This window comes from Lepisosteus platostomus, chromosome 12 (assembly GCF_059453375.1).
Source record: "Lepisosteus platostomus isolate fLepPlt1 chromosome 12, fLepPlt1.hap1, whole genome shotgun sequence".
NCBI classification, from domain to species: domain Eukaryota; kingdom Metazoa; phylum Chordata; class Actinopteri; order Semionotiformes; family Lepisosteidae; genus Lepisosteus; species Lepisosteus platostomus.
The window spans coordinates 5,465,860-5,488,897 of NC_142622.1; the positions used below are offsets into that span (position 1 = coordinate 5,465,860).

General features: G+C 39.9%; 1 protein-coding gene across 7 annotated transcripts in view; it reads right to left on the reverse strand.

Annotated features, from left to right (window-relative positions):
- The window catches only part of akap9 (A-kinase anchoring protein 9), an 82,544-nt gene that overhangs the window by 13,786 nt on the left and 45,720 nt on the right, over nt 1-23,038 (reverse strand). For 6 of the 7 annotated variants that reach the window (XM_088600554.1, XM_088600556.1, XM_088600557.1 and 3 more), the window contains 11 exons: nt 20,838-21,064; nt 16,445-16,607; nt 11,116-11,328; nt 10,253-10,294; nt 8,440-8,672; nt 7,731-7,850; nt 6,518-6,694; nt 5,911-6,015; nt 5,147-5,299; nt 3,656-3,829; nt 946-2,241 (listed from right to left, as the gene is read on the reverse strand). In XM_088600554.1, coding sequence (XP_088456680.1) covers nt 946-2,241; nt 3,656-3,829; nt 5,147-5,299; nt 5,911-6,015; nt 6,518-6,694; nt 7,731-7,850; nt 8,440-8,672; nt 10,253-10,294; nt 11,116-11,328; nt 16,445-16,607; nt 20,838-21,064 — 2,903 coding nt within the window. The remainder of the gene's footprint in view (nt 1-945; nt 2,242-3,655; nt 3,830-5,146; nt 5,300-5,910; nt 6,016-6,517; nt 6,695-7,730; nt 7,851-8,439; nt 8,673-10,252; nt 10,295-11,115; nt 11,329-16,444; nt 16,608-20,837; nt 21,065-23,038) is intronic. The other variant, XM_088600553.1, reaches the window with a different exon arrangement.

The window sequence follows — 23,038 nt, forward strand, 5'->3', positions numbered from 1 at the left end:
TTCAAACTTCTTTTCACTGTTACTTATTTAACTGATGAAAGTAATCACACTACATTTACAGCAGGGGTGCAGACCATTACACAGGTGAAGAAGACAGAGAACCAAGAAATAACCTAAAAAAATAACAGATTACTAGCTGGAAAAACACCTTAGCATTTCTTATAAGTTTTTTTGTTATCAATTTTCATAAGAGATAAAACTAAAATAATTTAACCACACAGGTGAACCTGACTACAGTTTCTACGGATAGAGAGCACTTTCATATAAGAGTCAGGGTCAGGATTTGGTATGATCTTCCTAGCTTTCTGACACTTATAAAGTGTGTTAAGCAATATGAAGCTGCATAATCTGCTACTAAGTGGAAAATTGGCTTTCACTTCTTATGTCTTGTTGGATTTATGTCAGTTTTAAAGTAACACCACTAACATTTAACAGATTATTCTTCACAAGCAGGACTGACAGATTCCATTTACTTTCATGTCCTTTAATCCAGGACCAGTTGTAGGCTCAGAAATCAGGGTTCAGCATTACTAACAGCCTTTGACTGTGTCAGAGACACCAACTGTTAATTAATCTATGACTTAACATTCTTTAAATAGCGACTTGTAATTAAGGAAATAATTGTTTTTCAAATGTTAAGACCCAACAGGTGATAACATGTTAACAAAGCTTAAATTCCTAGAATTATTGCAGGACGGAATCTTCACAACAGCAGGTAACATATTGATGCATTCAGCCAATTATGTTTATGCTTTCTAGCCTTTTGTATGACTGTGTTCATCATTACAAAAGCATCATATAATTAATGATCATTACTTCAAGGGTTTGGACATTGAAACAAAAGTGTTATTTTTATAGTACACACATGGACTGCCAAGACCTTTATATTAACTTATGCAGTAAGTTAGCAACATTAATCCACAGCATCAAAATGTATCGTTTTACCTTCTTTGTCAAAGTCTCTTGCTTTTCTGCCCCCCACTTCGAGATCTGCTCCAAGAGGTTCATCAGTCGAACGAGTCTCTTCTCATACTCTTCCAGCTCCTCTTCTGAGCCAAGCAATAGCTGCTTTTGTAGATCTTGATCCTTCTGCACATCAGTCAGCTCGTTCTCCAAATCTATGATCTTCTGTGTTAAATCAGACAGCTTTGTTCTAGTCACCTCTTTACTTTCATGGTCTTGCATTTGCATTTTCTTACCTGGGTCAGCAACACTGAATGCTTTAACTGCGAAGTTCTCAGCAGTCTTTTCAGACTCTTCTGTTCTTCCTACCTGTCCGGGGTGTTCAGATGGATGACCCTGAAGTTCTTCAATTTGACTGTAAAGCTCTTTGGTGTGCTCTTTTGATTGCTGCAGGAAAGCACCAAGTTGTGCTTGACTCACTAGGGCAGCAGCCACCTTCTCCCGGAGCGCGTCTTCCAACTGTAGAATTTTCCGCTGAAGGGTTTGAGCTTCAGCACGAGTCTGATCCACTTGAAGACGACAAAAGCGCAGCTCAGAATCTTTCTCTTCCACAGAAACCTCAAGATCCTCCACTTTGGCATTCAAGTCGGCCACTCTGGAATTTGCACTCTGTTCCAAAGCTTTTAATTCAGCCTGAATAACTAAGATGGCCGCAGTCTTTTCTTGTAAGGCTTCTTCAAGCTCCATTGTTCTGCCATTTTTCTTATCAACAGAGCAATCTGATATTGTTTCCTGTAAGCACCTGTGTTTCTCTAACAAGGAGAGATGATCAGCCTTAACAGATTCCAATTCTTGACATGCCTGCTCCATTTTCAGCCTTATCTCTTCCAGCTCCTCCTCTCTTTCATTTTTCTTTTCTGTAGAGCTATCTGATGATTCCTTCAGCAAACAGTCATATTTCTCTAACAGCACAATATGATCAGACTTTAGGGTATCCAGTTCTTGGTTTGTCTGCTCCATTTTCATCTTCAGTTCTTCAAACTCTGCCTTGACCAGACTGAGCTCATCACAAACCTTCTCATCTTGGCCCTTAGGATAGTCTCTCTCCAATATTCTCTCCAGTAGGTGCTGTTGACTGAGGGGGTCTTCAGAGTCAGGAAGGTATTCTTCTGCGGTTTTATGCTCGATCTTTGAAAGTTCCTGCTGTAGCTTTTCAATCACTTCATTCAGCTGCTCTACTTCATCTTCGCTTTTCTTTTTCAAGCGCTCTTGCTCGCTCCTTAAACACTCGATTTCAGATCTTAGCTCTTTCAGCAGCTCATCTTTTTCTTCAATTTCCTAAAAACAGAAAAGAAATATACCATTCATGTACTGTAAGTAAATATGGGAGTTTTCCCAACAGCCTGTATGAATTATCAGTAGAGCCTGAGAGTTGTATTTATTTGGACTACTTTTCTAACCTGTATTTCAGTGTTTGATTTAAAAAAAACATTGCCATAAGCAGCCATCTATTCAGAGCTCTACTTTAAAGGAAGAAAATAGAACAATATCAAGGGTATTCAAGAACTAGACCTCTCCAGTGCATTCCAGTACAGCTCCTTATTAGAAACACTTTCTTAATTAAGAAAGTGAATTAATTATTAATGAAGCATTAAGTATGTGATTGCCAAATTACTGCAAAGAAAGAAAATATATCTTATTTGAGATATTTGCTTAGCTGTACTGTACCAGAGGTATGTACCTCAGGTAAATACAAATGATCGAAGGGATGTTTCTACTTTCGTTAATTAAGTTCTTGATAAATCATCAGAGGTTTGTGAACTCAGAAACATAGGATAGAAAAACAGTCACCAAGGATGGGAAAGAAAGAGGGAGGAAACTGAAAGGAAGACTGAAGAAAAAAAGGACACTGGAGAGAAGAACAGCACCATTACCCTTCTCTTCCTCCAAGCTTGTCCTATGTGAAAGGACATTGTCCTGATCAGTCTTGGAGACTAAGAACATTGCTAAAGAGAACTTGCTGTCTGTTTTATTTTAGGAAATTCTAAATTCCTTTTTAGTGAAATCCTCAGGGTAAAGACTTTCTCTCCTAGTCTGGTGATAGTGATAGTCTTAAAGGGACTCAATTAATCTAATATTACATGTGCTCCACTCATCAACATTGATTTTACCACTGATGTTGATTTGTTGATTGATTATTGTTAAATATCCTATTATTGCTCCATTTTATATTCATATGTCTGTATACTCTTGTAACATTCTGGCTTAAGTTTTAAGATATATGAAGCTGACGTCCCATGTTTCTCACCAGAATATTTGGGAAGATGTCAAGAAAGACATAACATTGACTTGAAGGGGGAACTCAGCGAGTAGTGCACCACAACTTATAGATAAGGACCGCTGTCTCCGAAATACATGCATGCAAGGTATTGCAAACTGTTTCTGATTACAAGCGTAGAATTCTGCATTTCTAGGTGGGTCTGCAGGACGTAGGCCTCCGAGACACAACATTTTATAAATAGTGTCATGTTTAATGTTGGATGCTGTTAAAGGTTTTGTGTCATTTAGTTTTAGGGTATTTTATTTTAATGTTTGTCTGTTCATGTTTTGACTGAATTATTACTCTTTCGCCAGAGATCTGCCAGGGAATAAAGTACTCATGAGCCTCACATTAGGCATACTGCTCAGGTTTATTTACATTTCTATTTCTCTGTGCCCCAATATAAATAACAATATACATTCCCTGTATTACCTTGTTATCAGGTACATTTTCCAGCTGCTGAAGCTTAAACAGTTGTTCATTCAGGAGTGCAATCTCCCTGTCTTTGTCTTCCATGACTTTCGTTAGGTTAGAAATTCTTACTCGATCTTCCACAGACACATCTTCAGAGTCACAGTGGGATTTCTTTAAAAGCTCCACTTCATTCTGTAATCACACAGAAAGCATTGTTTTAATGTCTGGCCTAGAAATACAATTCGTGAAAACAAGGATAATATTATGAATTATGGAAAACAGTATATACTGTTTAAAACAAGACTGGATGGTACTTTAGTTTTCTAAATAACATATACATTTTATTTAAGAGTTAAGGGTAGACAGTGTCCTGAGAACTAGTAAACTGGCACCACAAATGTTCTCTTCTAGAGATTAAGAGCCTTTAGACCACAAACCTGACTGAGCTCCTAATACCACGATGGACTATTCTGACCAGGGATACTGCCTGGGCTCCATGGAGAAATACCCACTGAACAGTGATAGGGAATGGAAGTGTGGACCTAGCTGGGCGAGATCTGTCTTTGAGAAAACGGTCTTTGTACGCATTTCAGCCGCAAAAACAGGAATCTGAACCTCATTAATCCAAAACAAAGGAAATGTGGCAAGGTGGCACAGTGGTTCACACTGGGCCCTGTGTTCAACTCCCGGGGGTGCCACCTGTGGGCGTCTTTTTCCTCTGGGCGCTCCAGTTTCCTCCCACAGTCCGAAGACTTACTAAGTCAGCTAATTGGCTTCTTGGAAAAATGGCTGCTGTGTGTGTTTGTGTCTGTGTGTCCCCTGTGATGGACTGGCTAGGGTGTCTCCTCCCTTGTGCCCACTGCTTGCAGGGATATATTCCGGTTCCCTTGCAGCCCTGGACTGGATAAAGTGATTAGAAACTGTATGGACGGTATGGAAAGGAAGGAGACTAAACACAGAATTTAACAGCAGACTTTAAGATATTCTCCCGCTCAGGCAAAATACGCTGAATAATCTATTTTGAGATTATTTTATGTATTTAGAATATGAGTGCAGTCCAACTCAGAAATCTGCTCATGCAGGTCTTCAGGTCCAACACCTTGGGTGAGGGTGATAGTCTCCTCTCGCACAGCATCACACCAGCGGAATTGACCCCACAAATCCACTGGAGATTAAGTGACGGCTGACCCTCACAGAACTCACTCAAAGACCTATCTTATCATTACAGCTATTAATGAACGGCTTAGCTTCACTCTTAGTTTCATTATGTCAGTCTGCTGTAATTTTTACCACTTTCTTTTTTGCTTCTGATGTATAGAGCAAATGTGTTACTGTAAACAGCTCTGAGTTTCTTGAAAAGCGCACGTACAAATTGTATCTGTATGATAAAACGGATAACATTGTAAGAACTCCCACAGAGGGTGGCAATAATAAAAGGAGGTGAACTACAATACTGAATCTATATTCGTCTTTGAAGAGAGTCAGAAAGGAGAAGCCCTGCTGTTTTACTTTCAGCAGCGTGTTTCCGTGTTCCAGCTCTTGCTGTTGAGTGCTCAGCTCCTTCCTCTGGATCTCCATCTGCATGTGCAGCTGCTGCACCTCCTCGTTTTTATTCTCCAGCTCCTCTCTGAACTGCTCCAACTGCTCCTCCAGATTGCAGATCTGAGAGGACAAGTACAACTTTTATGTACGCTGATTTACACATGTATAGATAATACGGCCTGGGAAAACCCCTGAGTAACAGTGGCAGAGCTGCAGTTTCTGTTACACTGCGATAAATACTGCACGGATTAGACAACAATTTTTCCCTAAAATAACAAATCACATTCCAACATCTACCAGAATCAGAACAGCCATCAATCCTTCTGGAAGAGAGCAGAAGAAACAACAGCTACGAATACCTCCTCTCACAGTCAGAGAGTGAACCTCTTAAATGATCAGATGTCATCGATGTGCATTTTTGCTAATTGTCATTGCTTTGGTATTTTTGTAAGGCTGCTGTACAGTGAAAAGCAGTAACAAATATTTTGTAACCTTTCTTTATTGTAACCATATTGAGGGCCTGCTCCATGCCACTAAGGCTCTTTAACTCTGAATTTGAAATAAAATCAATTAAAGAAATCTGAATTAACTAGCATCTGTTTCGAAAGGATTTTGAATAATTTTGGGAATTCAGAATCTTAGTAAAGGCAATAGCAAGCCCTATAATTGGCAGTAAATACATGTCACATCATACAATTGTGATCAAATTATACTAAAATAAATAAAAACACCTCTTTTTCTTTTCTGTCTAAAGCTTCCCGCTCCGTCTGCAATTGAACTTCAAGCGTCATTTCTCCTGGGGCGTCAACAGAGGCATATTGCTTCCTCTCCTCCACCTTAAAAACAAGATGAGATTTCTAAAGGACAGGTACAGTACATTAGTACTCAGCTTTCAAAAACGCACTGAGCAGGCAATATACTGTAAGTTCAACCATGTTTTATTCAGTCATCACTCCATCCTTACGGGGTTTTGTTGATCTAGAGTCTAACCCAGCAGGTGTAAGGAAGCACCTTGGAGAGGGCAGCGGTCCACTCCAGGGAACACAGGGAGCACAGACACACACAGGAGAGTCATTCACAAACAATTAACCTGCTCAGCATGTTTTTGGACTGTGGGAAGAAACCAGGGCACCTGGAGAAAACCCACATAGAGGGATGTAGAGAAGGAAATGGACCCAGAACTACAGCACTCTGCAAAGAGCAAATTCTATCATTAATTGGGCCTTCTCGTTACATTGCTGTAACCTGCAGACCGTTCATGTGTGAACATGTTGTTTATTCAGTGGAAGGAAGCGCCAAAGCTCGGACTGCCGTACAGCGAAAGTATCAACATCCCACCTTTTGCAACCTTTCCGTGCTCACGATAAGGGCCTGTTCCAGTTCCCGGATGCGGCATTCCAGCTTCTCGATCTCCTCGTTTCGCTCCTGGACGTCGCGGTCCAGCTGCTCCACGTGCAGAAGGAGCTCGCTGCATCGATCTGCCTTCTCCTTCAGCTGGCTGGTCAGCTGCTCCACCTGGCAGAAACGTCCACAAAGACGTGCGCAGCAGGCAGTGAATCAATTCGTCATCGAAAACACAATGCATAAAGTTCTTTAACAGGTGGATTCTTTTCACAACAATAATGCCAATGATGCAAGTGACTGCACCAGCAAATGCACTATATTTAAAGTCCAGCTCCTGACTGCTAACATGCCAGCTACGCAAAGACAATTTTAAAGTCTTATTGCTCAACACTTCTTTCGTGCATTACCTTAAGCCCCCTCTCCAAAACAATGGTAACTGTTACTAATGTATGCCATAACCCAAGGCTACAAAACTGACTTACTATAATTCAACTTGGGCATACATACAGCTGAGGTACCCAATATGCGTTCAGGTATAATAGCCTTTAGGCTACCCCATCCAAAATGCTTTGTTGTAGAGTATTGTGCATGGACAGGAAGATTTTTGCACTTTGTATTTGTGGCCAAAGATTTAAGAGCTCCAAGCAGCTAAAACCAGTCAGCTGTTGGGAGTTGCTGGGGAACTGGTTTGATAGACATTCCCACCAGCTTGCTCTCCATAAAAACAGGAAGTGCGGACACTGGCTCTTAGCCATCAAAGAGTTAAAGTCTTGCAATGCACTAACACTGGGAAAAAGAGAGTTTCATCAAATAATGTATTTTGTTCTGTATTGCAGGAATTAACTCATCTGTAGGTGAATGATGATAAAGGTTCAACGCACTTCCACAGTATGTTCATCAATGAGAGCTTCAGAAAAATCCTAACTCATGGCTTTGCTTTTATGACAAACAAAGGAGACTTCCTACAAAACAATCAATGTGTGCATATTTCTTAGGTCCTGTCCAACGAGTTTGGCATCATATTGTATGTCTGATGCATAAGTAATAGTACTTTGGTATTGTTCAATTCTACTATCCTATCTGGGAAAATCACATATTATGCACATTAAACTGGCATTATGACACCTGTTCCTTTTGTTAGAGCACAATAGGTAGATGACAGTTTAAAACCCTGCAGTGCTTTAAATGGAGACTATAGATACTGTACCTTTCTATTTCTTTGTTCGCTAGTCGGCTGCAGCTTTTGTGGACTCTTCAGCTGCTGTTCTAGTTTCTGTATCTCTTGCTGAAAGACATCCCTTTCATGCTCTCTGTCAATAGCTTGCTCCTGTGAATCAACACCAGTAATGCAAGAAAATAACTCACAGTACGTCAAACTCTATTAAGACATAAAATACTGACCAAAGAAATGTAAAATTAATATTCAAGATATTTAAGGTTTTACTACAAATAAATATATTATATTTTCATGCACCAGGTAATCTTTTGAACAAAAAATGACTGGCATGAAAAACATTCAAAAACAGAACACTTTATTTTTTCCAAAATATAATGGTAATGCAACGTGTAGGTTTTGTAACACTGCACATTTAATAGTTGGTTTTAAGGAATGATGATAAAGCTTTGCTCCCTCAACAGTCAGCAGTATTTCAGTGCAATTCGGTTAGCCAACAGACTTTCACATTACTAGGGAGAAGACTACTGGACTGCAACGTTTCTGTAGAAAACTACAGTAGGTCACCCAAGGTTTTAAAACAAGTGTAATAAGGCTGTTTTTTAATCTGGTGCTTCAATGTGAAAAACAGAAACAAAAAAGCACTTGTTTTTATAACATTCTTTTAATTCTCGACTTGATTGAGGCAAAGACAAAGCCGCCCACAATAATCCAGACCACGCGGACGCACAAGTGTACTCACGTCCAGGAACTTCCTGTTCTTCTCCAGCTGTTTCTCCAGGGCCTGGATCTGCTGCCGGAGGTCGGCGGACTCGGCGGCCTTGGCCTGCTCCAGCTCGACGGCTCGGTTCACCTGCTCCTCCAGCTCCACCTCCAGCGCCTTCACCTGCTGCAGCAGGTCGCCGCTCTCCTTCTCCGCCTGCCTCTGCACCTCCACCTTCTCCTTCATCAGCTTCTCCGTCTCCTCCAGCAGGCCTGCAAAGCAACACAGGCTGTCTGCATGCTGCTTCTGGCCCTTCCTCTCGTTTCGGGGTCTTCATTCAATGATTACAATACAGGGGAGGCAGGGATGCAGACACAAAGCTCAGTTGGTGGCTGTCACACAAGGTTAAATAGATGGCATTCATGATTAAGGTTGAGCTGCATATTCTTTATACTGATAGGGGAGGTATTTTGAAGCTGCTCAACAACCTTTAGGTTTCATAAAAACGTCTACAGTATGTGATAAGAACTCTCTTGTTGCATGCACACGTGCAAATGAACATGCATTTACTCCCATTTTCTTAAGTGTGGGAATTTAAAAAAATCTATCATGTATACAGTATATGGGCATATACTGATGTTTAAATTGGTACACTAATTTGAAATCTACTTTAAATTGAGTTTTTTGCCTATTCTTCAGTATTATACAGCATGCGTTCTGTGTAATTCTCTGCTGTTGTCTCTACTTCACTCACCATGATAAATAATTTTTCTAAAGCTTTTGTCAAGATTATAACTTAATGAATGCAATGTCAGGAAGTGTGTAAGGGAGGCAAAAAAGTGCTTCTCCATATTTTTTGATACATTGCTAAAATGCCACTCTAGTAGGATTCCTTAACTCACCAGCTTTGAATAGTTTTTTACAAAGGGGTATTGGTGCAATTTGAAGGCATGATAAATGTAGCAGAAATGCTACATAAACTCACACAAAGTGTGCAAAGTCTCACTAGCAATGAAATACGGGAATGAACCCATCACATCACAATTTGCATCTTTAAAACTGGAATGAATTGATTTTAAAGCCTAAGAGTTTAATTCTTAATTATAATACAGATCGGGGGGGACACATTTTTGTTTTTGCAATTCTAGTTTGTTATGTATTGTTTGACTGGCATCCACAACATCACTTTGTGACATATCCCCTTGATGACCGGTTACAGTCCACGCCCAGCGATTTGCTCCAGTCAGTAACCACATTATCACCTGATTCCCTAGCACCCATCCCAACAATCCACAGCTTTACCCAATGAGGAGATAAAGCAGACAAGACTGTTAGTAAAAGGAAGGGCAAGAAAGTGCAAGGGAAAGCAACCATGGAAAAACAATTATACAACATCCAATATGACGACCATCACCATGTGCATTTCAGGCAAGGGAAATATCCCAAATTGAACAATCATCTTAATGGACAGTTGCGACAGCACTGGAAACTCAGAAAATCAGAAAGAGGAAAGAGTTCTTTAATCCCTGCGGAAACAGTAACGTACTCCAGAATCACAGCAGGATTTCTTTAGATCTCTCTGGGATCATAAATTAAGATGATTGCAGATTAGGATATTTTAATTTCTCAGCGTTTAATAGGGCAGTGCTCTCATGCTCTCTACGAACATATTGTTAAAGTTTTATAATTAAAGGCAACGAAACAAATCAAGGCAGAAGTTGTACGTTAGTAAGAGTAAGTGAGCTGAAGGCAAGCAAGCTCCAAGCTTCCCATAGCATCGGATTCACCAGCGGGTAATTCCTGTGTGCCGCCCAATTAAAAGATGAACTGGCCATGCTTAATGTAAACACACCTGCTTCAGGTGCTGCGTCAGTTAGGCCAGCGTCAACTAGGCCTGGGAGAACAAAAAAAGCGTAAGAATTCACATGCTGTCTTGGCAACAGGACTACAGGAAGAAAGCACAAGAAGAAAATGAAAGATGCGGCCTTACAGGTCGTGAACATTACAGTCGTTAGGTGCATCTGGAGAGGAAGATTAAGGCAATGCTGGGAGAAAAAAACATCGGTTAGGTCTTCCTAAAATGTCTTGTCTTGCATTTTGTACTTCCCACATGTTTTGTCTGTCACAAAGCTTGCCTTTCGCCTGCAGGTGTGTAAAGGCACAGTGAAAAGTGTTTCTTGATACTGTAGAAACAGACCTTCTGAAATTAATACAAAAATTAGTTTATAAACCAGGTCTCAAATCAAGATCCTGCTAATGTCGATATACTGCAATCTAATTTTGATTGTACAAGGTATTTATTGGTTGCATGCAAAAATGAGTTAATAATTTGTACTAATGAAAATTTGATTAGTGAACAAAATAGCCTACTACCGTATGTAAAGCATTAAAGATTCAATTATTAAACTGAAAAAAAAAAAACACTTCGGACTGCAATCTTTTAAAATAAAGGAAAGTGATCAAAGAAATTCTAACAAATTGCACCCTGTAGACATGCATATGGTGAACAATATGGTAAGCATAAAAATAAAATCTGACGTCTTCCCCCCCCAATATGTGCATAGCAGCAGGGCGCCATTTTGTTTTTGTGACAAAAGAGCGACTGGGAGACCAGTTTCCCAGGTCTTTAAAAGGGTGGGAAGTCCAGTGACAGGACAGAGGTGGGCCGCGCGATGGAACCCGCGAGGAAGGGGAGCGATTAGCGGCCGCACGTACACAGCTCTCGCGGTCCGGCCGCGTCCCTCATGGCGGCCTGCTGGCGGGACAGCAGCTCCCTCTCCTGCTGCATCTGCTGCCTCTCCTGCTCCAGCTCCAGCAGCCGGCTGCCCGTCACCCGCAGCTCCTGCTCCAGGTGCTGCAGCAGCTCCTCCTTCTGACGCACCTGCTCCTCCATCGCGGCCTTCTCCTCCGTGTAGCCATCGATCAGCCCTGCGGGACAAGCGCAGCGCGTCAAGCCGCGCAGCAAGGGCGCTGGGAGCGCAAGGGTTTCTGAACTGGGTCCTTGCATTTGTGTTCCTTAACTGGGCCTAAAGGTACAGGAAGGGACACCTACTGTACTAGAGGTCTGCGCGGGCATGAAATTGAAACCCGGCCCATACCCGAGACCTTGAGACCCAGCCCGAACGGTACTGCCAAATTTGAGACCCGAACTGGAATCGGACACTGTCTTTTCTATCTCAGAGCGAGTAGACACGGAGACGGAATATCACAGTTTGACGGTGCTTTTCTGGGCTGCTGTGCGTTACACACATAGGAGAGAGAGAGAGAATGAACGAGCGAGCGGGTTATGCAAAATGAGTTACGAATCTCTTCTAATAAAAATACATTTAAAGCATAAAAGAATAATAATAATTCATTTTCACTTATTAGAAAACAAGCCGGAACCCGGCCCGAGCCCGGTTGTACTGTATGTGAAAAACCGACCCAAACCCAGCCTGAAACCCGATACTTCAATGGGCCCCATCAGGCTCGGGTAGGGTCTCAACCTCTAACAGACCTCTAACACCTAGTAATAATAGAAGTAAAAAAAAATATGCTATAAGTGATTTTTAAATGATGACGTGGTACTCCATTGACAAAGTGGACAGCTTCGATGGCACGGCGCACCTCTTCAGCAATCGGTGTGTAATTAATCAGTCTAAACCTACAGACACAACTTGTTAGAAAGAGATGCAAGTCAAAACAAAGGAGCAAGCAAAAAAAAAATCTTATTTTGAAAACAGAAAAGGAAAAAACAAAACAACTGGGGGTAAAGCACACCCCACTCTTGCCACATTCAAAAACCTTCCTCTACCAAGCAAATCTGATTTCGTCTAACCCTGTTGCAAAATGTAATAAGGCACTGTATTATAAAATAATTCAGAGCCAAATTAAAAAATCGGATTAAATCCTTTTGGGATGTGTTAACTAAACCTATAAATATGTTGAAAAAGTTGTCATGTTTATATGATTGATTTAATAAAATTTACAGCCAAATAAGCAAAACACAGAAAATTAAAATTACTTCAAATAATAAAGCAATTATTAATTTGAAGTATTTTAATTAATATTATTTTTTTAAATATAAGACTGTTAAGAGAAGATGTTAACATGTTTAAACCCTGCAATGGTCTGGAGTCCCTTCATTCAGGGTGTATGGTATTGTGCCCGGTGTCTTTCAAGTTCCATTAACCAGTATTTGACTAAGCAGTTATTGAAAATGGTTTGATGGATTATCTTTTAAAGCATACCTCAACAACTGGAAATAAATAACACACATTTCAGCTGCATCTGCACTGTGCCCCAAAGCAACGTCTTTGTATTCTGTTAATAGCTTTCTGAAGCCAAGATTCATTCCTGAAACAACTTCTTTCACCAGGGGAGAAAACTTTTTCAGCATGAGCAAACTCCTCATTAAACTCTCTGGAATGCAGCGCATGGTTACAGCATGTAAATGAATGAATGCTACATAACTACCCATAGAACCTACTACTGCACAGTGAGTCCAGAATGCAGGGGATCACCTAGACTGTAAATCAAACTGGCAGAGAGCAAGCCATGACATGAATCTAGCCCTATTAGTAAAGCAAAAATACACTCAGCATTCAATTCTTCATACATTCTACACACACTTTTAATTAATGAAGGACAGATGTTCAATGATCAAAGACTTTGATGAACATTTTAAAGACGTATGTTCCATGAGCTAGATTATTACTTGAAAAAAGAAACTTGCATGTGCATAAACATTATTAATTTGATAAATATCACAGATATTGTTTACGGTTGAGTGCTTTTGTGAGATAGTGTTATTCATTAGAAGATAACTAGTTCTAGTTAAGATTTATACATCAGATTATAACAAAAGTATCATTTTTTAAATATTTAATTTTTAAAAAGGTCAAATACTTACAGCATCTGAGCTGCTGTCTTGTTTTATTTGTGTTCTATATGCAATATTAAAATTAACACCTGTTGCCTTTAAAGACCCTGGCCAATAGCAGTGAAGGATTAGATAGATACTTTATTGATCCCGTGAGGGAAATTGCAGATTATTTGATAAAGAAGCAACCATTTCATTGTGTGTACACATAGGTGTGGTGTTTTCTTAGAGGACAGAGATCCTTTAAAACATACTGTACTTCAGGAGTGGGACATAGTGCTTACTACTGTGAATGACTGTTCATAATATACCTAATAACCATACACCCTTACAGCTAACAAAACCAAACCACTATCCACTATGTTAGGATTGTTGGTCTTATCCACAGGAGTTATATTTCAAATGCATGTACTTAAATATAATCTGTAAACCATACTACACTTCATACTAAAATCCTCCCAGCCTAAAAACATCTGGCCATTCCTGGGTTCAAAGAAATGATTTGCATGAAACTTTTTAGTCTTAATGCAGTCAGAGGCTTCAAAAGCATTCAAAAAATTAAATCTACAATCTTCTTCAGAATCAGCAGAGAAACATGAATTTCTCATAGTTTCCTCTGCAATACAAGAGGAAACTATATGGAAGAGCTTTTAAAAAACAAACCAGGAGTTTTTTTTACACAAGGGGTGTACAAGGGGGGGAGCACGTTGCCGGATCATAATCTTGAAGCTTTCAAGAAAGATAAAGTTATCTGGTCAATCAGTTGCCAATAATCAAAGGAGCTACAAAAATAGCTTTACCTGGATTTAACTTCTTTATAAATTCTTTAATGAAACATATGCAGATTTGGCACACTCTGACAGATCTAGGGAACAATCTTAAAAAAAAGTGAGTCCTGTAGAACTTATTAAAGACTGACTCAGATGACGTATTCAGCATAAATATTTTAAAGGTGAAAGCTATGTATGTATTACTGACACATATCGTAGCTAATGCTACAACAGGTTGCAGGAAAGCATACATTCTAGATTTGTAATGCAAATTATCTCTGTCATTAGAATAAAGTTAGTCACTCAGTAACACTACAGAATTCTGAAACTACTTTTCATAAAAGCAGGTTAGAAATTATTTATCTCTTATGAAGAATCAAAATATGCCATGAAAAAAACAGATGTACACATATAGAATATGCAGCTACTTAAATGTGGGTTTTCAAACTTTTGCAGCACAGGAAATTCAATAATTGTACTATAATTCAACAAACATAACGAAGGAACCGCAATGTAAAAAAACTGCATCTTCGAGATACATCTGAGAATGATGTTTTAGAAAGGGTATCAACCTTCATTCTGCACAGAACTGTGTATTACAGAAGAATCTTACTTTCCTCAATATGCATTTATAATAAAAAGAAAAAGAACCAAAATAAAAAAATTGCATTATAACAGCAGTATAATTCTTCTTGTTTTCATATTTTATATAATTTAATCTGCTAGTAAATAAAAACATAAGAAAGGTTACAAAGAGAGGAAGACCTTTAGGTAGTTAGTAGGTTATTGATCCAAGAATCTCAACCATCTGCTTCTAGAAGCCAGGGTATCAGCTGAGCAGCTTGTACTATGCTCCCATACAAAATGTAGATGTATTGCGAATACTGCAATAGTCACACATTTCTATATCCTTTTATAACAACTTCTATTCTTCCAGCTCTATTTCAAGATCTTAAATTTATACTTATTCTCTTCAAAATCTCAATTTTGGCTTTGATTGGCAGATTAATTGTATCCCTCAGTAATGTGTTTGTACAAGTGCCAACAAGTATTATTTACCATGTCTCATTTGTTCAATTTGAATGCAAACTTCTAAGGCATGTTAAACTCCAAAGCATACTGAGATAATCAGTTTAGTGCACAGATATGCTTCTAAAATATTTTTGCCGGGCAAAAGTAGTTATATTCCATGTTCTCTCCTGTGTACTCATCAACAGAAGGGCAAAAGGTTTTATGCTGGTCATATGCAAACTTAAGGAAATCAGTCATGAATTCCAATCTCATGCAATGTTCTACATAAAATATCACATAAACATACATAACATAAAAAACATAACAGATGATTTTTAGAACAGTCAATGCAATTACTTTGTAAAATACAATAAAGTCTTCTGCAATACATTGACCTGAATAATGACAATAGCACTTAACAACTGGCAGATCACAGTCAAGAATGAACTTTAAACAGATGATTAGCCCAGTTCAACCAGTATTTCCACACCACACCTGTCACAATTACCCACAGCAGGACAGACAAAAAGCATAGGATTAGGCACAGAACAGCACAAAAATACTAGTGTTTTGACACAGCAGGACACTATAACTAAAGATATCAGTATTTAATCTGAAACTAAATATATTGATCAAATTTAAAATATCAAATACAGTATCTCACTGACCTAAAACATGTAACCAAAGACAAATCCATATTCATTATGAATATTTCCGTTTCGATTTCTGAATTCCAGTCCTCCTTTTGTTTCTTGACTTGAGTTATGCAGGTGCATTGAAAAATAAAACAGCTGAGAGATCAAATTGTTCAAGCACGGAACTATTAAAGTCATTGTTTAATGAGTTTCAGGGGATGATATTTTGTGGGTGGAGATGAAAAGTAATCATGCCCTTTTCAGTCAGCTGAGCATGACTTTGTTGACTTAACCTAGCTGTGTGAAGTGTAAAGATCCCCCCCCCCCTCCTCCCCCAGTTTACAGCAGCAGTCCGTGCCAGCAGAGTGGAACAGGTGCTGTACTGTGCTGTGCTGTGCTGTGCTGTGTGTGCACCTTTCACAGACAAGCGGACAAGCTCTCCCCGGGGAGGGCTGTGACATCACACGCACTATGGTGACCAGCTCCAGCAGTTACAATATCCCGCAGCGCAGCGTGAAGCGTGCTCGCTTCTTTCACTGATCTATTATTCATTCTCCCATGTGACACATGTGACACCAGATCCTGCCCATCCCAAAGCAGCTAGCAAGCGCTCTGTATCCTGCCCAGCCCTAAACTGGTATGTTTCTCAGAGAACCCGCATGGAGAGTCGCCACCTGGAGTACAGTGCCAGTAACGATATACCAGGCTCCTGGCGGTCAGAAAGGATACGGAGTAATGTATTACGTGCCCTGTTGGCCATACCACACCTTCGGCCCTGTGGAGCTCCAGCGCCAGCTGCTCCTTGGCTTTGGCCTCCTCGTCGAGTCTCTCCTGCAGCTCCTCCTGCTGCCTCACCAGCTCACTAATTTCAGCATTGTGCCTGAATGACTCCCGCATCAGCTCCGTCTGGGTCACTTTGGCATGTTCAAGCTGGGAAAGACAATGAAACCAGAAAATCCGACAATCATTACAAATATCTCCGCCTGCTGCCCCTTGGAGCGTAACATTCCTGAAGCTCCATCTACATAATTAAACTGTGTCACTATGGAGGCACTGGTGCCCAGTTTGGGGACAGCTAAACAAAACTCTCTTATTGTTTTCAGAATAGGATGCAGCACTTGACGAGAAAGAAGATCGGGGCATCTAGACCTTTTAATCAATATATGCATTTTTAAATTTTCTTTAAGTGGTTAAAGTTTAATCTTTAAAATCCTTGCATTCCTCATACCATATTGGTTTATACACAACCTGGAATACAGCAGGAATGTGTGGCCTATAAAGTTCTTTAAGGTAGAATATCAAAGATCACATACAGCGACTGTGTCTTCTCCTGAGAATATCCTTTTTCACTTCGAGCACGAATGAGCCTATAACTTCCAGAACAAAAAGTTCCAAAATACCCGCGCAGTATAACGGTAAAGAAAGAGAATTTTTAAAAACCCATTTCACTTTGCTCTAAACATACAAACCTCCAAAAGCAGTTTTGCACCTGAATAACATACTAAAGCACTTTAACAAATAATTCTGTGTAATAGAGAAAATATAACATTCTTGCACTTGCACTTACTGTGTAAGGAGGTGTTGGTAAAGATATTTTAGAGACCACTCGAAGGAGGTGCCCATTTATCCTATGATTAATGTGCGAAATTTGGGTCTGCACCACAACTGAGTTTTTTTCATTTAAACTGGAGGGGAGAGGAAAGGGTCTCGGCAGCGGGACTCGAGATTCGACTTCATAGATGTCTTCATCCTGACCTTCGACCCACAGGGCCCCCAGAGAGTTTGATTTCCAGTACGTCCGATAAGAATCCATTCTGGACGACAAAGCTGCCTCCCGGGTCGCACTTCACCTGGAAGCTGTGCCACTTCTGGAAGCACTTGGTAAGGATGAAAAGTGCCCAGGATTTGAAGCTCCGTGAAAGGGCAACATTGCCGAGCTAAGCAACTGTCTCCACGGAGCTGCCACTAAGAACCTTAGGCAAATACAGGCAGCTCACATGGGCAATCGCAATGCACACCGGGTCCCAGGTAAATATTAAGAAGATTAAGGTGTCAACAAACACTGAGCCAATCCCTGCATGAAGAAAGAACTGCAGTTCTCAGAATCCTTGCAGAGAGTACCTGTGGCTAAAGTGCATTCCAAACGGTTTCAAAAGTGTCAGACAGACGAAGACCAAACCCGGTCACAAACAGCTTTCCTTGTCCTCGCCGAAGCTCAGCCTGCGACGGCTTCTCACTCCCTCTGTGGGTTGAGATGTATCCCTGTTAGCAAATCCACGCCCCCAAGGCAACGGGGCGCCTGGGAAAGCTCGCAGGCCATCAGTTACTTCCCGCAACAAACAGCGGAGAGGGAGCACAGGAGCAGCACAGGGCCAGCACAAGTGCGGAGCTCTTCCCAGAATGGAATTTCTCTGGTGAAGGGAGGGGAAGCCTGCCTAGCACTTCCTGAAACACAAGCATGTCCAGGATCTAGAGCTGCAGGGAAGACAGAAGAGGAGGTGTGGCCTGCAGCCTTCAGGTAATTAGGCAGGTAGAGCCACAAACTGGAGATCAGCCTTTGAGAAAAGCTCGTCTGACTGGATTCATTTTCCACGTCAACAGTTCTGACAGGGCTGCGTTTTCTTTAATGTTCCAAGAATGGTCTGCTTGTGCTTCGTGTAAACGTAGAGATTCAAAACTCATCTTTTAAAATAAACCTTGGGCTGTGGACTGTATTAAAACACTCAGCCCTGAAAGATGCAAACTATGTATTTCAGAGCGTCAGGGCTTCAGGCAGAATTCTATTCACCCAAGTTACAATAACAAAACTGAAGTCCTGAGCTGAATATATGGGAATTTGTTTTTCAAAACACAAGTGTACAAGAGCAAATAGCAGTAAAATTCTGAATTCTACTGTAAAACAATCTTCTCTGACTTTCATGTACAAGAATAAAACCACACTTAATGCCACAAGGGGACATTCTGTTATCATTACAGTTCATTCTTTAATGCTTTGGTGATTATGGAATAGACTCTAAAGGCTGACTTAGTCCTTTTTGTTCCCCAAGTCTACAAAAAACTTGAGTTTCCTCAGTCTTGTGACACTTCACTGCATCATTCAGGTTTACATTCCTAAATAATCCTAAAGAAGAATTGTATACAATAACTATTTTCAACACAATTCTTAACCTCCAATTATCACTTGTTGAAACTGAAAGCTTTAAAGTCACAACCTAACAAGGGACATGAAACCTGAGGTGGAAATTGATATGAACTGTTTCTTTGTAATCTGTAATGCAATTCACAAAGCTTCTTGTAGGAAATGTTATATAACATTAATGGTAATTTAAATACTGAATGGCAACATATAGTTTAAGAACTGCAACAGCTACTGCTGGGTACAATTAGGTATTGTGTTTCTGAAAAAAACATCTGAAGACCCTCACAGCAATGCCTTCAAATGACTGGTACTGTTGCAAGTATACTGATGTGTATTAATAATTAACAGCATAAATGTCAAAGATCAAAATCTTTATTGCTGAACAGGGAGATCTGAGTAAAGTTGGGACTGCAGGAGGTAGAAATAATCATGGAGTTTGACATTGCTGCATGACATCAAGTAGTGTAAAAGAGATTTATAGGAAAGTAACAATCTTAAGTCCTACAGGCCGCAATGGAGTTAGAAAACAGAGACACTTACCTTTAGGACATACTTGAAAAAAATATATATAGCTGGGAAATGTGCTACTCAGATTAGTTTCTGGTTAGAAATAGAAATATTTTTTTAATTTTTCCTTGGCTGCATTTTACTGAAAAACATGATTAACCCCTGATCCATCCATTAACAACAGCTAATGCATCCCGGAGGGCTGCTCATAATGAGCACTGAGAGAACATGCAAACGTCAAAGAGAAAGCTCCAGGCTGGAATTAAACCTAGAAGCCTTGAACAAGAGCTTCAGTAAGCAGCACTGTTAGCTATCACATCACCCTCAGTACAATGAAGTGCAGGATATTCAGGTATTAATATCCATCAAAAACCACATTTAAATACAGTACTCCAGTACATTTTGTTGATTTAAGGCAGACTGTTGATTCTTTTTCAGCAGCAGAGGTCAGAGTACACCTTCATTCCAATATTTTATTAGGCCCGAGGAAAGGTTTACAGTGGCTGCATAAATGCAGGAGGTGGATATTAACCTGCCCATTTTATCGCACGTTGAGCAAAATACTACTGAGCTCTCAATAACTTGTTGTGCAATGCAAATGCAAAGCTGTTTCTAGGGTGGTACTGACATGGGGAGAATTAAAAAGACCAAACTACTTTCTACTGTTGAGGACACAAAACATGAAAATGAACAACCTCGCCAAGCCACTCTGAAACGGATATATTCAAAATTCTGAAAGTTATTGACAAAGTCAAGCCAAGGGCATATTCAAGGAATACCTGCAAAACTATCACTCCAGGAAGCAAGTGCATTGGGGGCTTCAAACAGGTAATATTTGCTAACAGTTAGGTTATGGAAGCTGATTCCTGGAATCCTTTTAGTAACCGCTACAAGCAACCATATGATTGAGACTTGCCGAAGGGTCTATTCATTTGTAATCTTTCTTATGTTCTTATGTGGGGGTCCTGATATTTGAAGCCATGTAGGTTAACGTGCCTAATTCAAGGATATAGGCAAAAAAAAGGACAATATATTCAAGTATAATACAAGTACAAGAACAACCATCATACTATTATATTAGACACTGAGAAAGCAGGATGGAATCCAGGCTGCCCCTGTCATTTATCGTTGTTGTGTAGCAAAACTAGTGCAACAGCAGGACTGCATAGGCAGTCACTGTCCTTACCATCTTAGGGGTTAATATCTGTTCATTGACACTTAAACTTTGTTGTCCCTTGTAGATTTATAGGCCAAATATATGACTGTATGTGTGTCTTTTGTTTTCCCAGGTCAGTGTTTGATTGGAGTGGTGAACCTTTCAGATTAACAACAGCCAGGCATAAAAGTAGCATAAAACATAGGTCAAAGAAACTCTGCTAGCTAAGAAACACAAAGAATTATTCCTGGAAATGTCAACAAAAGCTCCAAGACCCTGCTAGGAAAACTGACATATCCAGGACCTGGGAGGTTTCTGAGTTTTCTTTTCCCTCAATGAAACTTAAGGCTGGTAGTACCTGATTTGTTGTTTCAGTGATGGCCTCCAGCAGTTTCTCCACTGCTCCCTGGAGCCGCGAACTGATGCTCATTAGGTACTCCTCGTTCTCCAGCTGGAGGTCAGCTCCTTGAAACAGGCCGTCTGTGAGCCGCTGAGACATCTCCAGGCCCTGTTCAGTCTCCCCTGACCACACACTCCCATCACCCCTGCCTGCTTCACTGCCATGGCAGGACTCTGAGGAAGCATCTTGAAACAAAGCAAGAGCAAGAGTGGGCAATCAGACTGGACAAATCACATCAGCGGGACTAAAGACAGGATTACTCTATGACTTCTGTGATTGTGAAAACGATTAGGAGTACTATGCTGACTACAAAAGCAGATTTCATCATACTTAGATGCATGTTTTGAAGAGGAGAATTTGACAAAGGGGGTGAATAAAAACAAATTTATTCTTCTAATCCCCAACATGCCAGCATTTCGCACAAAGGTAATGTTTACCGCAGTTCTCCAAACCCGATATCTGTGGCAAAGGAAAAACAAGGAAGATAATCAAACCGATGTTGGTCTTCAAAAATAAATGATATAAAAAAACCTAGGAATCATATAACATTTTGTAATGATTCCTGGTGTTTCCAGTTCATGTGGTATTCTGAAACACTCTATACCACCAGAGGGCTTCTCACTTTCACTCAGCTGTGACAGGATGCTGCCTCCCGAGTATAACTAATGGTTGCATGCAGACCTGTGCTCTCACAGAAAACTTTCACTAGCATACGAAATGATTAGTTGCAAAAGACATTTCAACTGCTATTCCAAATTCTGAGAGCAAAACATACTAATGTTATGCACATAAAACAAGCTCAACCATGCACAGTAAGCCACTTCAAACACAATTGCCACATTTGCACAATTTACAGAGCATAATAAACCATCCACCTAACTCAAATTACTTTACTGCCTATTAAAATTCCAGGGTCTTCCGCCCTGCCTGAGAAAGACAGGCAATGGCAAAGACATTTTAGCTGTACGGAGAGGTTTTAAAAATGCTGTCTTAGCCAAGGAAGTCACAGAAAATTTAAAAACATTTATGCTAGAATTGCTACAAGGAAATTTCACAGAATTGCATACTTAAAACACATATTATTCATTTTCCATTACCAAAACTATTCTAGCAGCCTATTTAGACAGGGGTAATACTACCTTTTAACTTCAAAAAAGCAAAAGTAGTACAAATAAGTAAAAAAGTTGGTATTACTGACCCAAGTAATAATAGATCAATAGGCCTTTTCTTCTATTACATGCAAGTCAATGGCAGAGAATCATCTCTATGGCAGTCAAGTTTGAAAGGATAGTCAAAGTGAACTTAGAATGTATAGGTTTTGCTAAACCAACTTGTTACAGTGCTTGTTCAAAGAAACAGCAGCGATGGATACAAACAGGGCATATGTCAAAATGCATTTAAATTTTTAGTAGGCTTTTGCTAAAGTTCCCAGTAAAAGAAATTTGCACATTTCAGGCATTTATGGTAATGTGTATATCTGGATTGATAACTGATTACTAGAATACAGGACAGAATACAGACACGGGGTACATGCTGAAATTGGGGTGATATACTGTAATTACAGGAGCACCACAGGGAACTGTAGTAAATCCAGTGCTCTTCCTTATTTCCATTAATAATCCAGAGCATGGTTTAGTTAGGAAACTAAGTTTACAATCAATACCAAAAAGGGATGATCGGCAAATACTGTAGAGGATGAATTTCAAAAAGATTTAGAGCAAAGGGGCAAACACATGGCAGAACACATCTGATATATACAGAATGTTACATGGAAGAAGGAAAAATTATAGATATAAAACAGGGAGCATTGAACAAGGTTTTGGTGTTGATATTGTTGCATCATTTTAAACTGCTGGAAAATGTGTCGGAAAGTAGCAAAATGAAAATGGAAATAAAAGTGTAGAATTAAACCAAGGTATGTTATCTAATTGTTCAATGCACTATTAACATCACATTTAAAATAATGTGTACACTTTTGTTCACCGTAGTACAAAAATGACATTGCTGTCCTGGATCCTCTCATGTCTGTTACAGATTTGTCAAACTAAGAAGTACTCTTTTCTGACATTACTCATTCGATATAGTAGTCCAATTACAATGTTGACTGCTAGCTGTCTGGGGAATGGTTTGGGAGTGTAATTTCATGACTTACTGAAAGG